The 19208-nt window shown below is 40.2% G+C and overlaps 1 protein-coding gene across 1 annotated transcript in view; it reads right to left on the bottom strand.

Annotated features, from left to right (window-relative positions):
* Nucleotides 1–19208, bottom strand: part of SPTLC3 (serine palmitoyltransferase long chain base subunit 3) — an 86624-nt gene that overhangs the window by 20167 nt on the left and 47249 nt on the right. Inside the window, exons 5-7 of the mRNA XM_037405740.1 lie at nucleotides 18927–19051; nucleotides 16655–16748; nucleotides 6669–6774 (exon numbers count right to left, since the gene is read on the bottom strand). Of these exons, the coding sequence (XP_037261637.1) occupies nucleotides 6669–6774; nucleotides 16655–16748; nucleotides 18927–19051 (325 nt within the window). The remainder of the gene's footprint in view (nucleotides 1–6668; nucleotides 6775–16654; nucleotides 16749–18926; nucleotides 19052–19208) is intronic.

Genomic DNA, 19208 nt, shown 5'->3' with positions numbered 1-19208 from the left:
TGCTACCTAGTACTCAAAAGGGAAAAAAAATAAAAATCCACTTTTTCTTTTTAATTTCTTACAGCCATGCAGGAAAAAGAAATATTCTGAACTTGCACTAATGGTGTACTGAGATTTGTAGAAATGAGAAAAGATGATAAATCTTTTGTATTGTTGGTAATCACATCAGTATGTTAGAAGGCACAGAGGAGTTGTATAGCAAAATGAAAGCCCAGGGAGATGAATAAGAAATGCACTCTAATCCCATTAAGATAAGTATCAATAATATTGCTGTGAAGACTATTATGTCTTGAAAGCCTTTGTGAGATGACTATAGCTATGCTTGGATGTGCTCTGATGCGCTCAGTGTCTGTTTCATAATGAGTTAAACATATTCTCTTCCGCTAGCTGTAGTGAGCAGGGCCTGAAATGCTAACCCACTTCCTACCAAACACAAAGGGAGTACGCTGTGTGCCAGGAAAACCAGCGCTCCCTGGCTAAGGTGTGCAGCTAAGGGGTATCCCCTTGCAAGTGCTACAAGAGTTTCAGGTAAGCAGAAACATTGTTCACAAATAGCATGTACAAAAGGGCACTACAATCACCACAACTTCTTAGCAAGTTTTAGGTCCTGGATCACTGGCTTTCACAGAGTTTTTTATTGCCACTCTAGCTGCACTATGCAGCTGGCAGTTTGGTAACACAAAAGGAGCAGGATGTGCTTTTAGAACTTGGGAAATTTCTGACAATTTTAGTCGTCCTTCATCCTTTGGTCTCCTGACTAAGCTTGGAAACATCTTGGTCTCCAGCTTTGAAGGAGACCTGCCCATAGGCAAGTCTCCATTAGTTTGAATGAACAGCATGGGGGAGCAGCCCTGGACAAGGGTTGCCTGGGCTGTTTGTACTGGGAGGTTCAGAAAGCCTGACTGTATGTGCCTGGAGGCATATTTTTGGCTGTCAGGTGACTGCTGGCAAATCTTGCCCTTCTCTCTTGCTCAGACATAGAAGGGGCAGCTGTGGGTCTGTATATCGGCACCATGGCCGCAGCAGTAAAAAAGGGTGGGTTTGTACTGCAAGCTCCTGAAGACTGGGCTTTCTCACTTTTCCCAAATGTCACTTGGCAGCTTGGGGAGTTGCAACTTGAACTACCACAGCTATTTTCCTAAGGAATACAAGGGCAGAGCCCACAGTCCTCACATAGCCCAGAGTCAAAGCATTAGTCAGCTAAAAATTATACGGAGCCACTGTGTGCGCTTGGGCACGCAGCACCATACGTGCTGGGGGTGGCAGCTTTGGGCTGCACCTGGTCAGCCTCCAGGTTGGCTATATGGTCAGCCCGCTATATGGCTATATCAGGTCCCTCTGCAGAGGGAGGTAAATAGACATCCCACCCTCCACCTTCCAGCAATACGTGGGCAGACCAGCTAGGCAGAGAAGGACAATAATACTTTTCCCCACATTTACGTGGATGTTATTAGGTTTAGTGGCTCATGGCAATTCAGATGGGAGAGACAGCATTTATCTTCAAAAAGAGAAGAGTAAGAACGTTAAATTAAAAATACAGAGCTTGATTAGCTGCTTATTTATGGAATGGAAGCAAGTTGTTGCTGAATCCCAGAACACATAGAGCTGGTACACGGCTGTTGTCAGATTTAATCATTAAAAGCATTCATGAAAACTTTTCTTACTTGTATGAGTAGATTTCTCTCTGAACTCTAGGCTGTTTAGCAAAACTAGGCACTTGTATTCAGTTCCAGTGTTGATTTACTGCTCTTGAAAGATGCTGTCTGACATAAACATTACAATAGTTAACAGCGATCCTAACATGGCCTTGAAGTGTCCATGAAGCAGATAAAGTGCTGCTGGTTTCGTGTACATTTTCTGTGCTGCCTTTCAAACAGGCCTCAGCCCTCCTGATGGCAGAGATGAGAGTTGTTTTGCTGCCTACTCTGTTCTTGGTCTCTCTTTTGACCCTGGGAGATGGTTTGTGATATGAACACATAAGCTCTGTTTAGAATTGCTCCAAGATAAAGCTCACTTCACATAACCCCTTGGATAGCCCAGATGGAAAGTTTACAGGATCCTTCAGTAAATATTGATGTCAACTGAGTTTAAGCCAGAGAGCCAGAAGTTCTGTCTCAGTCTGGTTGTGTCACTTTTACAAAGCTATTGATCTGTTTCCAGATCTGCTCAAGCGCGCAGGGCACATTGAAAAAGCTGTATGCAGATGAATATAAACCAACTCTGCCCAGGCCAGACGTTCTCATTACGTGGTATTACATCCTGTCTTGTAGCAAAAATTATTAGCTTGGTGACAGGGATGTAAAGCTGCTAGATTTCAGCTGATCCTCATCTCCCTTGTTCAGTGGGCAGGCACAAAAGCTTGCCTCAGTACACGCTTAGTTTAAATCTGCTTCCAGATGTGAGGAAATAATCCAAAATTTTGGGATCACTGAATTCTAAAGCTTGATTTAATCCCTACCAAATCACTGATATTCCTCCTGATGCAGCTAATGAATTGTGGAGCCAGGTGCTTTGAGAGGCAGGAGGTGTGCAGTTGTGCTGGTCACTTCACTTGGAACACAGGCTCGCGCTTGGTAAGTTTTTGTCCAGTTTATTTCAAAACTTCTCAGGAAAAGGGTTTTCTACATCCTACTATGGCACCACAGTTTCAATTTAATTTTTCTGTCAGGAAAGTTAATTTACCAATATTGAATCTGTTATCTTCTTCATAATTGTACCACTCAATGTCTTTAAACATGTCCTATAGTAGCACTATCCTTTCAATGTTTGCAAACTGTATCTGTTCCTCTTTCAGGCTAGTTTGTAATTGGGAATATCCCTCCTTTCCTGACCTGTTACTCCCAAGACTTATTCATTCCATTTTAATGTTTACTTTAGTTACTGTTTTCTTACATAAGCCTTGCACATTCATACAACAATCTGTTTTGCAGTTTAGAGCAATAGTTTTAAGGAAACTTTCTGACCCTGCTCTCAAACACAACTCCATACGCTGAAATGATAGAAATGTTAACCTTTAATGCTGGTCCCCAGCCAAAGACATTAAACGTTACCTGATTCTTTTCTGGAAGTCCAGTCACTTAATCCCAGGAAATAAAAAATAACCCTGATAAATTTCCTAAGGTATTGGCACTGAATCCCAAGGAACTTCTAATGTACATGAAAAGGCACTGGACAGTATCTAACTGATCAGAGAGCTATTTTCTTAGCTGGAAGGGAAAATACCCAAATTAAATTAGAAGCAGGGAAAAAACAAATGAAAAACAATCTGTTTTGAACAGTTTCTGGTGCCCCATAATTCCTGCCCTGGGCTTTGGCCTATCTGACTCCTAGGTAAGCATGTGTGCAAGACAGCAGAAGCCTACCACAAATCATGCAAGAACACAGTAACTGATTAATCCTGAACTGGAAATGGTAGAAGCCAAGGAAAACATTATCTGGAATTTAAATAATAGAAATATGATTTAGCAAGTCTGTTTAACCTGTGTCCTGGACACTGCCAAAACTTGTTCATGCTTTTTATACTGAAGATCAATGGTTAGATGGTCTCAGTTTGGAACACAAATGGAATATATTTGCTCCTAGGCTACCCAAGTTAAGCACCAACTTTCACTAGTAGTTACATTTACTTCTGATTTTTTTTCTTTTAAAGATAATAGAGACATTAAAAAGCAAAGAAACATATACTTATTGCTATTTATTTGACATGTTGCTTGAGTGCTTCCCAAGTCGAGGGGCCAATTCTGCTTTCAGTTGTAACCAAGAAAAATCTGCGGCTTATGGTTTCAAACACAACTGTGATTTCCAGAAATGCTCATGTTGGCTAACAATGACCCTTTTTAAATTCTGCCAACTGGTAAGTCCGGGCTCACGCACAGTGTAAACACTTTAACATACTCCTAATGGAAACAGAAAGCACATTTTTTTCCATACCATCAACTTGACCATACTAAGACTATGGTGTCCCATATAACAAGTTTTTTTAAAGAAGGAAAGCTTAGTGTTTCTTTTGCATCTCTGGAAAAAGCATTTCTGCAAAAATTTGCCAAGCCAAACTTGCAATTCAAGATATTTTAACATGAAGAAAGGCTCTAAGTTATTTAAATTCTGTATTAGTTGTCCCTGAAGCATAACTTAAGTCCTTTAAGGAGGAGTTAAAAAAAAAAAAAAAAAAAAAAAGGAAAAAAAGGCAGTATTAACTATTGTAAGAAGAATACTCTAACAACACTCTACCTCCTCTTAAACCCTTTAGATGAATGTTAATTTGGCATCTGGCAAGTATTCATAAAACCTAACATTAGCCAATATGGGGTCTGGAAAATTTTAGTCTCTCAAAAATCAAGGACCAAGAAAAGAACGAACATGCACACAAAAAAAAGTAAGACTATTTCTAATATCTTTCTCCGGCTTTTCTTTTGCACATGAAATGTTATTAGCTACTTACTGGATTAGACTATATGGCCTGCAAATCTGTCCCCAGCTGTGCTGTTAAGGACAGATCAGCTGTGTGTGTCTCGGGCTGGCAGTGGTGGCAGGGATACAACACGGTGGGGCATGGTGGTATTCTGCCTCAAGTCAGAGACTTGCTTTGCAAGCAAACCGTAATCTTGTACTATCAAAAACAACTAATCAACCAAACTAGCTACTGCTAGGGCTAGTTTCCAGTGAGAGACTATTAGAGACCTGAGTTTTGTTTTTCTTCAACATTATGCCTCGCACAACAATAGACACTGAGAGCACAAGTGGTGTCAGCGTTATTTAGCCCTTATGAGGCTGAAGGAACTTTACGGTTCCTTTTTTGTTGAAGTTCTCTGAGGTTTAACATGTTTTTATTTTGCATTCCAACAGAAGGTTTTTTGAAGTTTTGAGAACAAAATCTCCTTTGACAATGAACTGCAAAACTAGAGGAAAACTATATCAAATACACATCTGGAAATATAAATTGCAAATATCTTACAATGGGTTTGTCCCACTGCTTGGACCAAGCTGTGCTTCTGTGTCACCAGTCTACCTTCTTGCTCCTCAGAGATCAATATCCAGGGTAAAGGATTTAAAAGTGAACAAAGCTCAGCAGCCAGAGCATTTTCTGCAGGCCATGTGACTGATGGGAATATTTGTCAGTAAAATGTTGGTGGTCTACTTAATTTCTGCATGATCAAAGTCCTTAAATCTGAACTTTCTTTTAGTAGTGCCAAGCTATGTTTATTTGCAGATTTGCTCTGTTTATTCTGGTTGAAAGGAGACATTCAGCCTGCTTTGGATCAGCTGATCTGCTGTCGACCCGTTTCAGCTCTGAGTAACAGGTGTTTAGATAAGGGCTGATTCGTTCTCTACGCAGATGGAAAGCGTTAGGTAAAAAGAAAACACTGAAAGCTATGAAGTTGTGATGACATGAGACCGTAAAAGATTCCTTAGGAAAAAAGCTAATCAGCTCATCTGTGCTAGCATTTCTTGATAAAATGGTGTAAATGACTGCCCATTCAGAGTGTTTATATTTCAGCAACACATGATATGATCCCTACATAGAAAGTTTAATGTTGCTTTCATAAACCATGTCACATCCTGTGAATGACTGGTTCTGGTTCCCTTCTCTCTGGTACAGGTGGTGCTACTCCCCAAACTATCCTTCTCTTACTCCCTTCCCTCTCTCATCATCACCACAGTAGCTTTGCCTAGATCCCTGCAAACCCTCTTACTGTCCAGATCCCTGCTTCTTCAGCCCTTCCCTCCTCTTCACGGTCTCAACCTCTCCCTGCTACAACTCCTTGCCCACCAGTGGCTCCCCCTTCCATGCCACCCACCAGCCCCATGGCTGCCTCCTCAGCAACCTTCTCCTGACTTGAGTGGTTGCCAGGATGATGCTTAGGACAGTGAGCGTGGCTGGTGCCTCTGCTTTGCTGCCAAATTCTAGTGAAGGTATGTCTTTCTGATTGGGTGTAAGATGCACCACACTAGTGAACTGTAGCTATCTGATTAGGATGCTGTACAATTACATGACATAATTGATGCTGAATTTGATGGATTATCAAAGGCACTTCTCTCATTCAGATTCCTACAGGGACTGGGGCTACATGAAAGACCACTATATAATTCTTTGAAAGCCAATCTTTTGGTGGTTTTTCCTGTTAAAATGTGAGTCCATTAGACCCACCACTGGTTACTAGAAAGGTGCTGATATCACTTGGCCTATATTTATCTTGAGTTTTTAGATTCCAACAGCCGGGTAAGAACTGGGTATGCAAAACTTAATTAGTTCTGCATAGTTAGTTGTCTTGTGATCTGTCCATGCACAGCAAACAACTCTAGAAAACTCAGCTTACTCCATAAGTAAAACTCCACCCCTACTATAGTTCCACAGATTTTATCACATCTGTGACAACATACAACAGCTGATGACCTATCTTGCTCTTAAAGTACATTTCCCACTTCACTGTGATTTGCTACATCAACTTTCAGAACACCACAGAGGATCTAACTGGAGCAAATTACACCAGGACTCAGATTGATGTAATGGAAATCAACACATTTATAAGATCACAGAATGTTATTATAGCCTCCACTCTCATTAAGATTTCTCTCAGATACCTAGAGTCAATGTTCGCTTCACTCAATATATAATTTTGTCCTCAGAAATGATAAAGGTTACTCACGTTTCTAGAACACAAACATACCTGTAAATGCCCTCCACAAGGATGATAATTTTCCTCCATGCTCTGCGGCTTCGAGGCTGCCCATATATTATTGCATCTCTCAGCAACTTCTCAAGGCTCTGCATATCTTTAGTTAAAAATAAGAAAAAGGAGGAATAAAAAACATTAACAATGATTTTTCTAAAGAACTTTCAATTTTCTCCTGACACTATTTTTCCTATACAGAAAAGAGAACATTAAAAAAAATGTGTCCTGAAGACAAACTCATTTTATTAGTAGGCAAGACCCAATGATTAATTTAATTTGCCTGCCTGCAATCTAGCGACAAGACGACTTACAAAACCCTTCCAGTTATGCACCTTATCTGGTAAACTTTTAGAAATTCTAAACGTAAATTTTTATTTAAAGACAAAAGGGAAGTGCTTTGCTTAAGTACTGAGGCTAAGTGCCAGCAGTTCTCTGTATGCATTGCTGACATTCATAATGTCTCAGTGTTTCCGGATAGTAAGTTTTTGGTTGCTTTCCAACATCACCATGGGCTCATGAATAACATCCATTCCTTCAGCAAAGGCTTAGATCAAGCTGCATGAATCATGTCAGGATGGCAGCAAGAGAAATCTTGTCCTCAAGAAGGAAAATGAGTGAAAGATTGCTGATGAGAGAGGGAGAGACAACTGGATACAAGCACATGGCATAGATGCATTGATTTGGCACCAAAATGCTTGGCGCTGGTGGGACTTTAATATAAGGAGCCTGGAACAATGCTAGAAATTTAGCTTCTTTCTCAAGGGCTGAGTGTGGGTAACCTAACAAAATTCTAGAAGGAAAGTCACCAAAGTTTTGAAAAACATGGAAGAATAGAAGAAGTAAGAAAAAATATGACAGGAACAAGGGTCAGACTAAAGTGACTCTCAAGGCAGAGCTGAAATCTAACCAGCATTCTGGGTTTCTACGTGAGTGAACGCTCCAAACCGAATTATTCTGGTACTTTTCAGGAATCTAGATTGACATTTCAAAATGTTTCAAAGAACATCTTACAGAGACTTGTAATGCCCCAAGGAACCCCACAGATTAACTCAAACTGTGGGTTGGGAAAATCAGTGGCATTTTTTCACAATATAACCACACTGTTTCAGCAACACATTTTAACGTAGTTATTAGAACCTTTGAAAATAGTACAAAGCTAATCTGTAAAATCCAATTGTCCAAGTGAAGAAAATACACCTTAAATATATTTATACTGATGTATAGTTTGGTTTCTTGCCTGAGTGGAACCCGTCCATTTGCATATGAATGTCCATCACGAATAACCCATGACCTGAGGGATGGCTGGGTTATGACCTGAACCCTTCCATCCTGATACCTCACCTCTTGCTCGTACCTTTTACTGATGTCGGTAAAAGATAAATTTCTCAGAAACACCTCTGCCACTCTGCACCTTAATGCGTAATCTCTTGACCTAACAAGACCTTGCTATAATTTCCAAAGCACAAAACATGCACGATAAGTTGCCCCTTATTTCAATGGTGCAATCATTTGCACAGCTCAAGGAACTCCGAGATGGAAATGCATTATGAATAATGCAATGCAGACAGCACAGTTTCCACTAGATGGCAATCAAAGAAATAAAAGTTCCTTGGTGCTTTAAAAGGGGAATTCATTAGCCAGCTGACCATTTGCAGCATGTAAATATTTCATGGAAAAGAGCTGCTCACCTTCTCTTTTGTTTTGAGTAGATAACGTTCAGAAATCCTTCTGAGTTCTGAGCAGCAAAGGACAGTCCAGGATGACAGAAAGCTCACTCAGACACTCAAAAGCAAAATTTTTGTGTCCCCCTTATTTCCACTGATTTTTTTCTCTACTGATGTCATTGTCATCCACATTCTTTTGGGACCTTTGAAACCCTCTGTCTACACGTCAGTCCAGATCATATCCAGCCTTCAAGAAAGTCGGTTCGCCCAGCCCTCTGAACTAAAAGCATAGCTTTGAAGATTCAGGTGTTTCAATGTACTTCCATGTGAAACAGAGAAAGAGGATAGGATAGAGAGAAGTGAAATGCATACAACTGTTTAATAGAGCTGCTGAAAAAATCCATGGATGTGAGGAGCTCCCCTGTCCAAACTAGTGTGGGACATGAGACCGCAGATAGGGAAGAACTGCTCTGAGGGATGAGCTTGCCTGACTTTACACGTGACATAGCCCTGCTGGAGTACAGGCTAAGGACTTGTTTGTTTGCAAGATCAGGGTTATCTCACTTTGATTTTGCCGTCTCATTCTGAAAAATTTACGTGTGACCATTTCTTAGGCCTGTAACTGTCAATGCATGATTTGTTTAGGTGCAAATGAATTTTACTGACCTTTTTACTCTATGCTTGTAGTGCCTTATCTGGAAAGGGGAAATTGGGAGGAAGAGAAAATCTGTTACCTTTAATCTTCCCCCCAAAAGGCTGTTTCTGTTATTCCAAGTGAAGATGCAGTGCTCTCTCTGTGCTCGTGCTCAGACTTTCCAGAAAGTGGGATATACTGAACCTCAGGAAAAATAACAGTGCAACTCCAAGTGACTTTCAGATATCAAATTATTTGCCCATTAAATAGAGTTACACTGTGAAACACTGGAACATTGAGATGATGAGTTGCACAAGTCCATCTTGAATAACCAGTTATGGGGAAAATAACTGTCCTTCTTGTTTGACCATCACAAGCCCAGGCTTTTCAGCGGTAATGGCTAACAACTGTGCACCAGCCCAGGAGGTGGTAAGAATTTCACTTGATTAATTAGTCAAAGCACAACCAAATGTATCCTTGCCTTACTTCCCACCTTCTCCCTATGACATATTGTCTAGATGTGGAGGGTAAAGTTTCCTAAGCAGGGACAAGGAATCTCTTAGGGTTTTTAGAATTTAATACAGACTTGCATAATCCTTGTTTGGGATCCTTCAAAATTACTTCAACAGAAATACCAACACCACAAACTGCCAGTGGGTGTAAGCAAGCCTGGACCTGGGCAGGCAGCCGTGTGTCATGTTGCCTCCAGTGCAGGTGGGACTCCAGACTCCTGGAGGGGCACCTGCCCTCTCCCAGGCACACTCACTGCCTCCTCGCAGGGAGACACAGCGTCTCCACCCCTCATCCTTACACTGCAATGCTGGCGATGTCATCACCATTCCTCTGCATGGACTGGAAATCTCCTGTGTGATGTGAGCTAAAGCCTTTTTAATTAAAATAACAGGCTACTACTACCCTTATCACATTCTTCTTTCCTTTGCCTTGTGTTTGCCACTGTCGTTTTCAGTTTCTCCTCTTATGCAGATTCATGCAGACTCTGTGGCTACCTGGCCCTTCTCAGCCTCCCATGCAACCACCTCTCCCCTGCTACAGTGCATCTGCTGCAGCACCTGCCTCCTCCTCTCTTGCTTTCCCCCTGCTGGTACCTTTTCCTGGTCACTGTCCTTTCGCGAGTGACTTCAGTGGTTAGTTCCAATGCTGTCCCCTCTTGATCCCTAAAGCAACGAAGGGAAACCACCACAAGGGTTTTGTTGATGTAAACAGTAGCTGTATGACAGTAGAAGGTGGTTTTCGTTCTAGTGAAAATTAGCCTTTGAAAAGTCCCTGAGTGCTGGCACAGCGCTGAACAGCAAAAACATTTTTAGATCCATTTCCCTGAAATCACAGCTTTGAATATCTTTGGAATAGGGTGGTGGGAGTGGTGGTTACTGCAGCCACAGTAACAGTCTGAGACTCCCTTCCCTGCCCCTCAGTGAATATATATCTCTGGGAAAGTAAAGGGCACTGGCTCAGGAAAGCTTCCTATTCACACTTGGCAATCAGACATGGCTTTCTCAAATCAGAGAGGGCAAATGCAGACACAGCATACTAGGAGCAGGATATACCAGTCTCCTCTCTGTGGCAGCGTCTGTATGTGTCACAGGGAAATACAAGCCAAACTGGATTAGGCTGTGGTCCACCTATCTGGTGCAGTAATCTTGTCTCTGAGAGTGGCCAGAGGCTTGAAGGAGGACAAAACCTAAGTGGGTAATGTGCCTCTCATCCTGCTCTGTAGTAGCTTAACACTGCCCTCCCTTCTGAAGTTCAAGGGCCACATACACCTTTGGGGAAAAAAATAAATATTAAGAAACTGTCTTGTACCAAGCCACTGCAAGCTCTTTGGGTTTTTTGACTGACAAGGTTTTTCACTAGTTTTTACCTGCTTCTTTATCTCTTTTGTTTCCCCCCTGTTTTGTTTGCTTGTTCACTTAAAGGCATGCACTTATAGTTTTCCACTTCTTTTTTCTCTCCTTTCCTTCTTTTTTGCTAGATAATATATTTGCACTGAAAGATGAGGACATTCTGCTGCCTAAAAGTTCTTTCACTGTTAATTACAACTCCTCCTGTGTTTTCCTCCTGTGTTGCTGTGTTTTTGCTTTAAGGTGTCCTCGTGGCACACATATCTGAACTCCAAAACATTAATCTGAGTGAGTAGACTCAGAAATGTCAGAGTTGGATTAACATAAATTCACAACTGTTGTCCAAGCAGGAAACTATATTTTGTATGGAAACCTGAACAGCTCATACCTGCATGACACACTTCTGTCATCAACCACCTGATTTGTGAGAACTTAAAAAAACCCGTACTACTTCCACGACACACTGGAAAGGTGAGTAAGGAGGAGCTAGGAATGTACTGCTGTGATTCCCATTTCAGATGTAGATTCAAGCGCCAGATTAGAGGCCAGGTTTTCACCTAACCAAGGTGCTTGGTTGTGCCTTGCAATTGCCCGCCTTCCTGGTAGCATTTGTTCTGATTCCATGTTGAAGTGTCCTTGCAGTGAAGAGAATTAGATGATTTTTTTTTTCCACATAGCCTGATTTCTGTGTGTAGTCAGGACATTCCCACACGCTGCTCACACAATTGCAAATCTAAACCTGAAAATGTGACTGCAATTGATTTGCTTGATGTTATATGGGAGAAATATAGTAGAATTAGAAAGAATAAACAAATCCTAAGCCTTGTACAGCACCTTCTTATACAGGCTGATAGGAACAGAATTCACTTGGGTGTAGTTAGTCAGTGGCACACTCATCTGTCCACTGAATGAACAAAGACATTCTTTCACCTGACACCAGTACAAGACCCAGAACTGCTGCACCTGATACCAGTATAAAACCTGTAATTGCTGTGACACAAAATCCTTGATAAAATCACAAACCAATTAATGGCTAGCTATTTGGTTTTGCTTTTTCAAGTTTTATTGGACGGGTCAAAGGATTTTGGCTAATATTTAACCAAGATCAAGATTAGAGGTTCTGAAAAAGAGCTTTTAAATATATGACATTAATGAAAGATTGTCTTAGAAATAGAAATAGTTTCTCCTGGGACCAGGAAATAAAAAAATCCAAAAGTGTAGCACCCATATAGCTAAGGGACGCCCATTCCAGTCCCTTGGGGAGGGTGGGAGAGGCTCCCTGGAGTCCAGGCCTGGTGAGGGTAATATCAGACACCTTCTGACATAAAACTAACCAAGACCGGGCTACTACTGCCAAAGAGCCTCCCACCTTCCTCCCACTGCATACTAGTTGTTGGAAGGTGCAAGTGTAGAAATGCAGCCTTTTTCTAGTGTCCTAAATGAAACACTGCCTGGGAAATGGTGACTTGAATGGTGCCCACACTACAGCAAGGGAGACAAAAGGCAGATGCTTTATGGGTGCAGGTCAGAACAATTCTAGCCCTAAAATCACTACTACATAAATTTAGGACTGCTCAGGTCTTAAAATAAAATGAAACCCCACCAATTAAAAATCCCCCTCCACCCATTCCTCAGAGCAGGGGCTCCAGGGAGCTGAGCTTTGCTGCTAACATCCACAAAAACTCACAATTACCTGAAACAGAAAAAGTCCAGTACAGGCCAAATACCCTGTGGCATACTGGTGTGACCTTGGCAGGGGGGAGACTAGGAAATGAAAGCCCACAGGAAGGGAATTCCCTGTTCAGTAGTTTTTAGTTATAGGGCTGAAATATTCTCCTAAATTTCTCTCACATAGATCATCTGTAGGTGTGTGCCTGTGCATTCTCTCAGCCCAGACCTGTAAATTCCTATCTGATCACAAGGAATGAATTGTTCACTGGCAGGCAGGATGTAGGGCACATTCCTAAGTCCAAATAAAAATGGACTTATAGGTCCACAGCACATTTTTGTTCTGTTACTCACCTTAAGGCTTGAAGACTTTCTCATGCACCTGTGCAATATTTTTGTTAAAAAAAAGAAACACCCAGATGCCTTTTATTTTACTTAGGAGAAGCATTAGAGGGCTAATAATTTTGTCTCTTCTAGAAAAGCTGTTCAGATTTTGTGAAAACTGTAATGCCTAGAACAGATACCCACTTATAGAATTAGAATTTTGTTAACTTTTGTAAGAATAAGTATTATACATAATAAAGGTAATAAGCAGAGATTACTTGTTAGCTTACTAATGAAATAAAAATAATCATTTGCTTTTGAGCAATGAGAAATAGATCCAGTATTACAGATTATATGCTCTGAAATGAAATGAGTTCTACAAAATTAGGTACAGCATAGCCTTTGAAAGATGAATGTGCTTCAGTAGCAAGTTTTAAATATCTGGGTTTAATTTGTTTTCTGTGAAATATTTTTCTCATAGGACAAAGTTTCCTGCATTTTTTTTTTCTTGTAAAAATACTTTTTCCATAACAGGTGGGAAAAAGAGAGCAGGGAGAGATTTACAACGCCAATCTTGTTAGAAAGAGAGGTTACTAGCACACACCTGTGTATGTTTTTAGTATAACATTCCGGAAGTAGCTGGTTGAGAAAATATATCACTACTTCACTAAATTGTTACTTGGTTATTCCTCCTCATTTTGATAGCCATTTATAGTAACTGCAAACATTCACACCTCACCTGTCTCCCAGTGTCTCTTCTACACATGTGCAACCAAGGAAGTTGGAGCTGAAGTAAATATGTTCTAGGCAGTTTTAACAGGGCATTTATCACAGCATTTTAAAAGAGGCTGATGTAAGCAACAAGGAACATGGAAAAAAGTCTGCTTTCTCAAGCTGCATTGTAATAGCAAGAAGCTAACTTTGAAATCTACTGCCTGATTTGAATTTATTTTGATTCTCCTGCACAAAAAGCGTGTCTCAGGCACTAGTGGTGGTGCCGCCTGGCATCTCTTCCATTTTCTTTACTATAGGGCAATACTTGGTCAAACAGTATATGTGTGTAAGTTGGCAGAGCTCCAAAGGAGATCGGCCAACTCACGCCAGCACACAACTTGGCTTTGTACATACAAGTAAGAATGAAATGCACATTAAGCCCTAATCCGATTGGTGCCCAGGGCCAGGATCTTTAAAGGGTCATTGATTTCCTTCTATGAAATGACATACATCAATCCCCTGACCTTGGAAAGAAGAGGTGGAGGGTATTACCTTTTTTGACTAGAATACAGAGGATTTTCAAAAGTAAGATGAAACACATTACTACCTGATGCTGAAATTAATGATCTTTAAAGATCTTCAAGTGGTAACTCAAGGGGCAAAGTTTTCTATTCATCCACAGGGCCAATACAGCATAAGGAATCTTTCTTTTACATCAAGCAGTATGACATGGATAATGGCTTAATTCCCCTGTTCATAAGCATGACAATAACAGCACAAACATACTCTGACAATTCAGGCAAGAGTGTGCATGTCTGTATATATGCTATATATCCACATATTAGCAAGAAAGATAATCTGGAAGCATAAGCCACACAGCTCTGATCTAACAAAACAAACAAGCACCTGCCTTGCTGAAAAGAACCTTCCCAACACAAGGTGGAGGTTTTGGTTATGCGCCCTTAATTAATTTGCTGTACTGTCTTTATCACACATCTCCCTGGCAAATCCATATAGAACAAGGCTGTCTAATTCATTTTGGGTGAAAGTATGCAAGTTACAGAGGCAGTTCTGCTGGATTATGCTTTTCATTGCTGTCCTCCCCGCATACACATCCTATTTTCTCCAAAGCAAGAAGCATATCCATACATTTCTGCACATGTGATTTTAAAAGCTGTTGGTGATGTGTAACTTACAGGTATGATGAAGGAAATATTTAAAAGAAATAACTTTCTAAACATGGAACAAAGGTACTGAGAGATAGTAGGCTAAGAGAGAGAACATGAACATGTGAATTTTCTTCCCATGAAATGCTCTCTAAATGCAACTTAGGTTAAAACTCAAGGCCTTTTTGTAATTTTGTAAGATTGTGATGACAAAAGCTGGCATTTAGATTCCAAACAGCACTTGCATAAGCTCCCAGTTTCATTTTGAAAATAAGTTAGGATGATGTCTCAGAAACAGTATACAAGACTGACTTTGTCAAATCAGATCTCTAATCTAGAAGGCAATGAGTTTTTCAAAGCAATCTGAATAGGCTTCTACTGATATTTGCTAAAACCCTTGAAGGGACTGTCTAAGTTTTCAGGTGCTGCTTTAGTGCTTTTGGGACAGGCCACTATTATTTTTAGGTTCACACATTATTTGGAAGAACATCAGCTTTAATTTATCGTGAGTGCAAGCAAAGGCTGGTTAGGTATCAGGTGCTTGGGAGCAGAATGAAATATTGGGAGGTGGTTAGAGACTGATTTCCTTAGAGAGAGAATGAAGCTCCCAGTGATGTCTTCACTGCTTCCCTAGCAGTTGAGACTAATACACTCCTCAAAGTGGAATGTTTGAAATGCTATGGGAAGCAACACAAGCCAGCTGGGCTGCACACAGCGTAGATGGGTGGAGAAGCTGCGAAAACTTGAATTTGGGTAGCGAGAGGTCATCCTGCAAGATGTGATGCAAACCTAAGTTTGAATGGGATAAGGCACTGAACAAACTAAGGAAGCGTTGAGAAAAGCCTGGTGTAGCAACCATGATAAGCATATCCAGATTTGCGGAAGTGAATCAAACTGGGCTACACTACAGTCTAATCTATGAATAATTACTTCTGTAAAAATATTCAGGTTCAGATGAACTTTAATTCTTCTATGATCTTCAGAAATTGCTTCTTGCCCAAATTATGAATAGATATTAATTATAACAACACCTTATATTATAATTATAGTGTGCTTTTCATTCCAACAGATCCTTGGGCCTTTTACAGCATATGCATAAATCATTTTTGCTCACCTCAGGGCTGAACAGAACACTTAATAAAGAGAAGGGACTGTATTAGCTATTAACAGAAGTGATCAGACCTCTTTTCTGATTCCTTACCATTTCTCTAGCTTCATAACTTGTGTGGCAATCACTGCCTGGTGGCAGCAATGGGGATGGAAAAGGGAACTGCAATGGGGAATAAGGGAAAAGAACAAGCTCTTGTCATCAAAGCCAGTCACAATGTCTCTGACAGTAACCACAGCATCATTAGCTAAAGAGAAGCTAAAAAGCATTTTAGAAGTATTTTAGAAGATAGTTATATGATTGCAAAGTTAATGTGTGATTTCTACACTAAAATTATACTTCAAAAAATACTGGGGATGATGCTTTTGATATAACGATCTGCATCTTTGGTATAGTCCCCTAGGAATTTGAGGTAACTGTTTTAAAGTAATGCCACATTAATGTAACTCTGGTTGCATTAAACCTGCTAGAAACAGGCAGGAAATACGGAGTATGTTTCCATAAGTATGTTTGTACTATTTTGGCTATAGTGACAATAACAATAAAAACTTTATCACAGCACACAGTCATTCAGCCTGTCAAAAAGACAGCAATGAAATTAAGACTCTGGATTTGGAAATTAAGATCCAACCTGATGACCCAAATCATGTGCAATAGCAATTACAGTATTACACTATTAATTTTTCCCCAACAAAAATCACTCATAATGTTTAATAGTTAATCCTTCTATCTGGACAAAAGTATTATCTGGGATTGACAGCAAAGCAAGCATTGAAAGGAAGCATTCTTGCCTTTGAGGTGTGAACAACTCTGTCTCTAAATATTTCCAACTTCAATACTCACTATTATGCTTGAAGATTCTAATAGTAGCACCTGAAAGCCTCGCACCAAGAACGAGAGAAGTGTGGTTCAACTCATCACTTAAAATGAGGCAGCCCTGTGGAGAAGGAGTACAATAAGCATCTGCATGAGTTGGGAGGCTGTTGACATGTGCATGTGTGTGCCAGCATACATGTGTGTCTATGATATAGCATTGCACCAATGAAGCTGTAGGTATTACGCATGAACTGGATTTTCTGCCACTTTTCTGAAGGTGCCAAGGACCCACTGCAAAGGCAGGCAGAAAGTGGGGTATCAGATTCTCAGACATTCCCAGGTGGTGCAAAAGAGCCAAATATTTCCTGTAACTGGAAAGTAGTGAATAACACTAGTAAAGATTGACTGCTTTAAAGTAAAACCAAGTGATGTTGCTTCCTCTACCATCTTTCTACAGTCTATTTGTGTTGCAGGGAAAATGCAGTCACCACTCCATTTATTCACCACTCCATTTATAAAGACGGCATGACAATAGTGGAAGGAGGCTGGAATGACATCTGATCTTGTTTCTGCAACCCAAAGTGCTGAACAGATCAGTGTCTCATAAATCCCACCTCTATTAAAATGTGAGGTGGGGCCTAGGCACCAGACAGAGTTGTTCTCTGGTAAATGCATATACAGTTCACCTGTAGTATAATTTTTCATCAATTAACTCTGTTGAAAATTCATTTTGTTTTTGGAAACTAAAATAGAAATGCAGAATAAATAAATTTGTATATTATATTGACAGGAGCCAGGTTTCATGGTAGAAATTCACACTGGAACCCTAATTTAGCTCTGCTTTCTGTTACACAATTACACATCTTGGCTGTGGTTTCATTACTCAAAAGGCAACACAACATTAAGTAATTTTTTATTTTGGAAACACAGATTATACCTATGAGAGATACACAAACCTGCCTAAAATCTGGTATGCAGAACTAACATACTGCAAGAGTATGTGCATCTTGACAAGGAAATGTAGCTGCTAGGCTTAATTATAGAGGAAAATTTAGGAATAAATTAATCTCCTCAACATAGGGCAATTATATAATATCTGTAATATATATATAATATATACTAAATTGTTATAGTTATAATGTATATAGTAATATCTTTATCTGTGGCACTTATACCTAAATATCCCACCTCTGACAGAGGCCTAAGTCTCCACATAAGGCCAGCTAAGTGGGGGGAAATTATTTTGTAGGTAAGCAAGGGACAAGCATTTTATGCTGTTATGTATGTCTGCAATTTCATAAATTTATCTTTATTAATTCTCTGTATCTATTCCTTATGAAATTGTTGGACAACTTCTCCAGCACCATTGCAGACTGAAGTTCATGTTCTGGGCAGCTGAAGCAATTGTCCCTGCCCAACCCTTGTACACATGTAGTATTTTAGAAATTTCTTGCAAAAGCTGGATTCATCCTCAATAGTGAGTAAAGAAGTAGCTGCACCCCTATGCCGGTACTTCAGAAGAAATCTTAATTACACACCACACAGTGAGCTCTTTCTGTTTCCATCAAGAAGAAAATACTGTCTCCCACTTGCATGACACACTTCTGTTTCACACTTGCATGAACTAAAGAGGAGCTATGCACTTTCCCAGCTAACGGCACAGTTTATCTGCTTGTTATGTCAGGAGCTGTGACTGACAGGATGACGAATTTTTAGGCCTTTGTGTTAGGTACCTCAAATTGGAGATGAAGTCCCTTCAGCACTAAATAAAACCCCAACTTTTGGTCACACGGTCACAACTTTAGACTTGCATTTGCTGCCTGCTTTCTTTGCAGGGCTGGCTGGAGATCTGTTCATCAGGAATGCTAAACACTGTGCTTTCTTTATTCTGAAAGTGTTGTAAAAAAATATTTTAATCATCACCTTTCATCACAGGCAACTGGACAATATCTCTGCAAGTAGCCTGAATACTTCATCCCACAACACCTGAGACACGGGATGCAACATTTGCTTACTTTTTAAGGAGAAGCAACTTTGTTAAGAGAAGCTAAACAACCATATTGCTGATCCTTAAACAGACGCTAGGTATGTGTGAAAGCAACACCCAGAGCTAGAAAAAATGATGAAGGAGCATATAGTGAAGGTCATAACGTCATCAGCCTTATGACTCATGCATTCCTGGTATCTAGCTTTGTTCCTTAATCAAGCCTTTGCACTTAACACATGCCCAGAATACTGGAAGAGTTCTTAAAACAGTTAACAAATGATTGTTCTGTATATTCCTTAAGGAAGTACTCACCTTTCCAACAAGGGCTGGAATATTCATCGAGTTAGTTGCAAAGCCCATACCAAACACCATAGCATCTTCCACACCAAGGAAATTGGCCACAAGTTTCTCTAGTTCTATATGTTTGTCTAGGGTGCCTGCAGAAATAAGCACAGGGAATCTTAAATCTCATTAAACTGTGGAAATTATTTATTCTAAGGACATAAAACATACAAAAGGAACAGGCCAGAAATGTGTCATTAAGCTATATGACATTAAGTTCTAATGAAGGTTTTCCATTTATATCTTCTGCAT

The sequence above is a fragment of the Falco rusticolus genome, chromosome 12 (assembly GCF_015220075.1).
Source record: "Falco rusticolus isolate bFalRus1 chromosome 12, bFalRus1.pri, whole genome shotgun sequence".
NCBI lineage: Eukaryota > Metazoa > Chordata > Aves > Falconiformes > Falconidae > Falco > Falco rusticolus.
The sequence above is the reverse complement of the archived record's forward strand: the minus strand, read 5'-3'. Positions and strand labels throughout refer to the sequence as shown.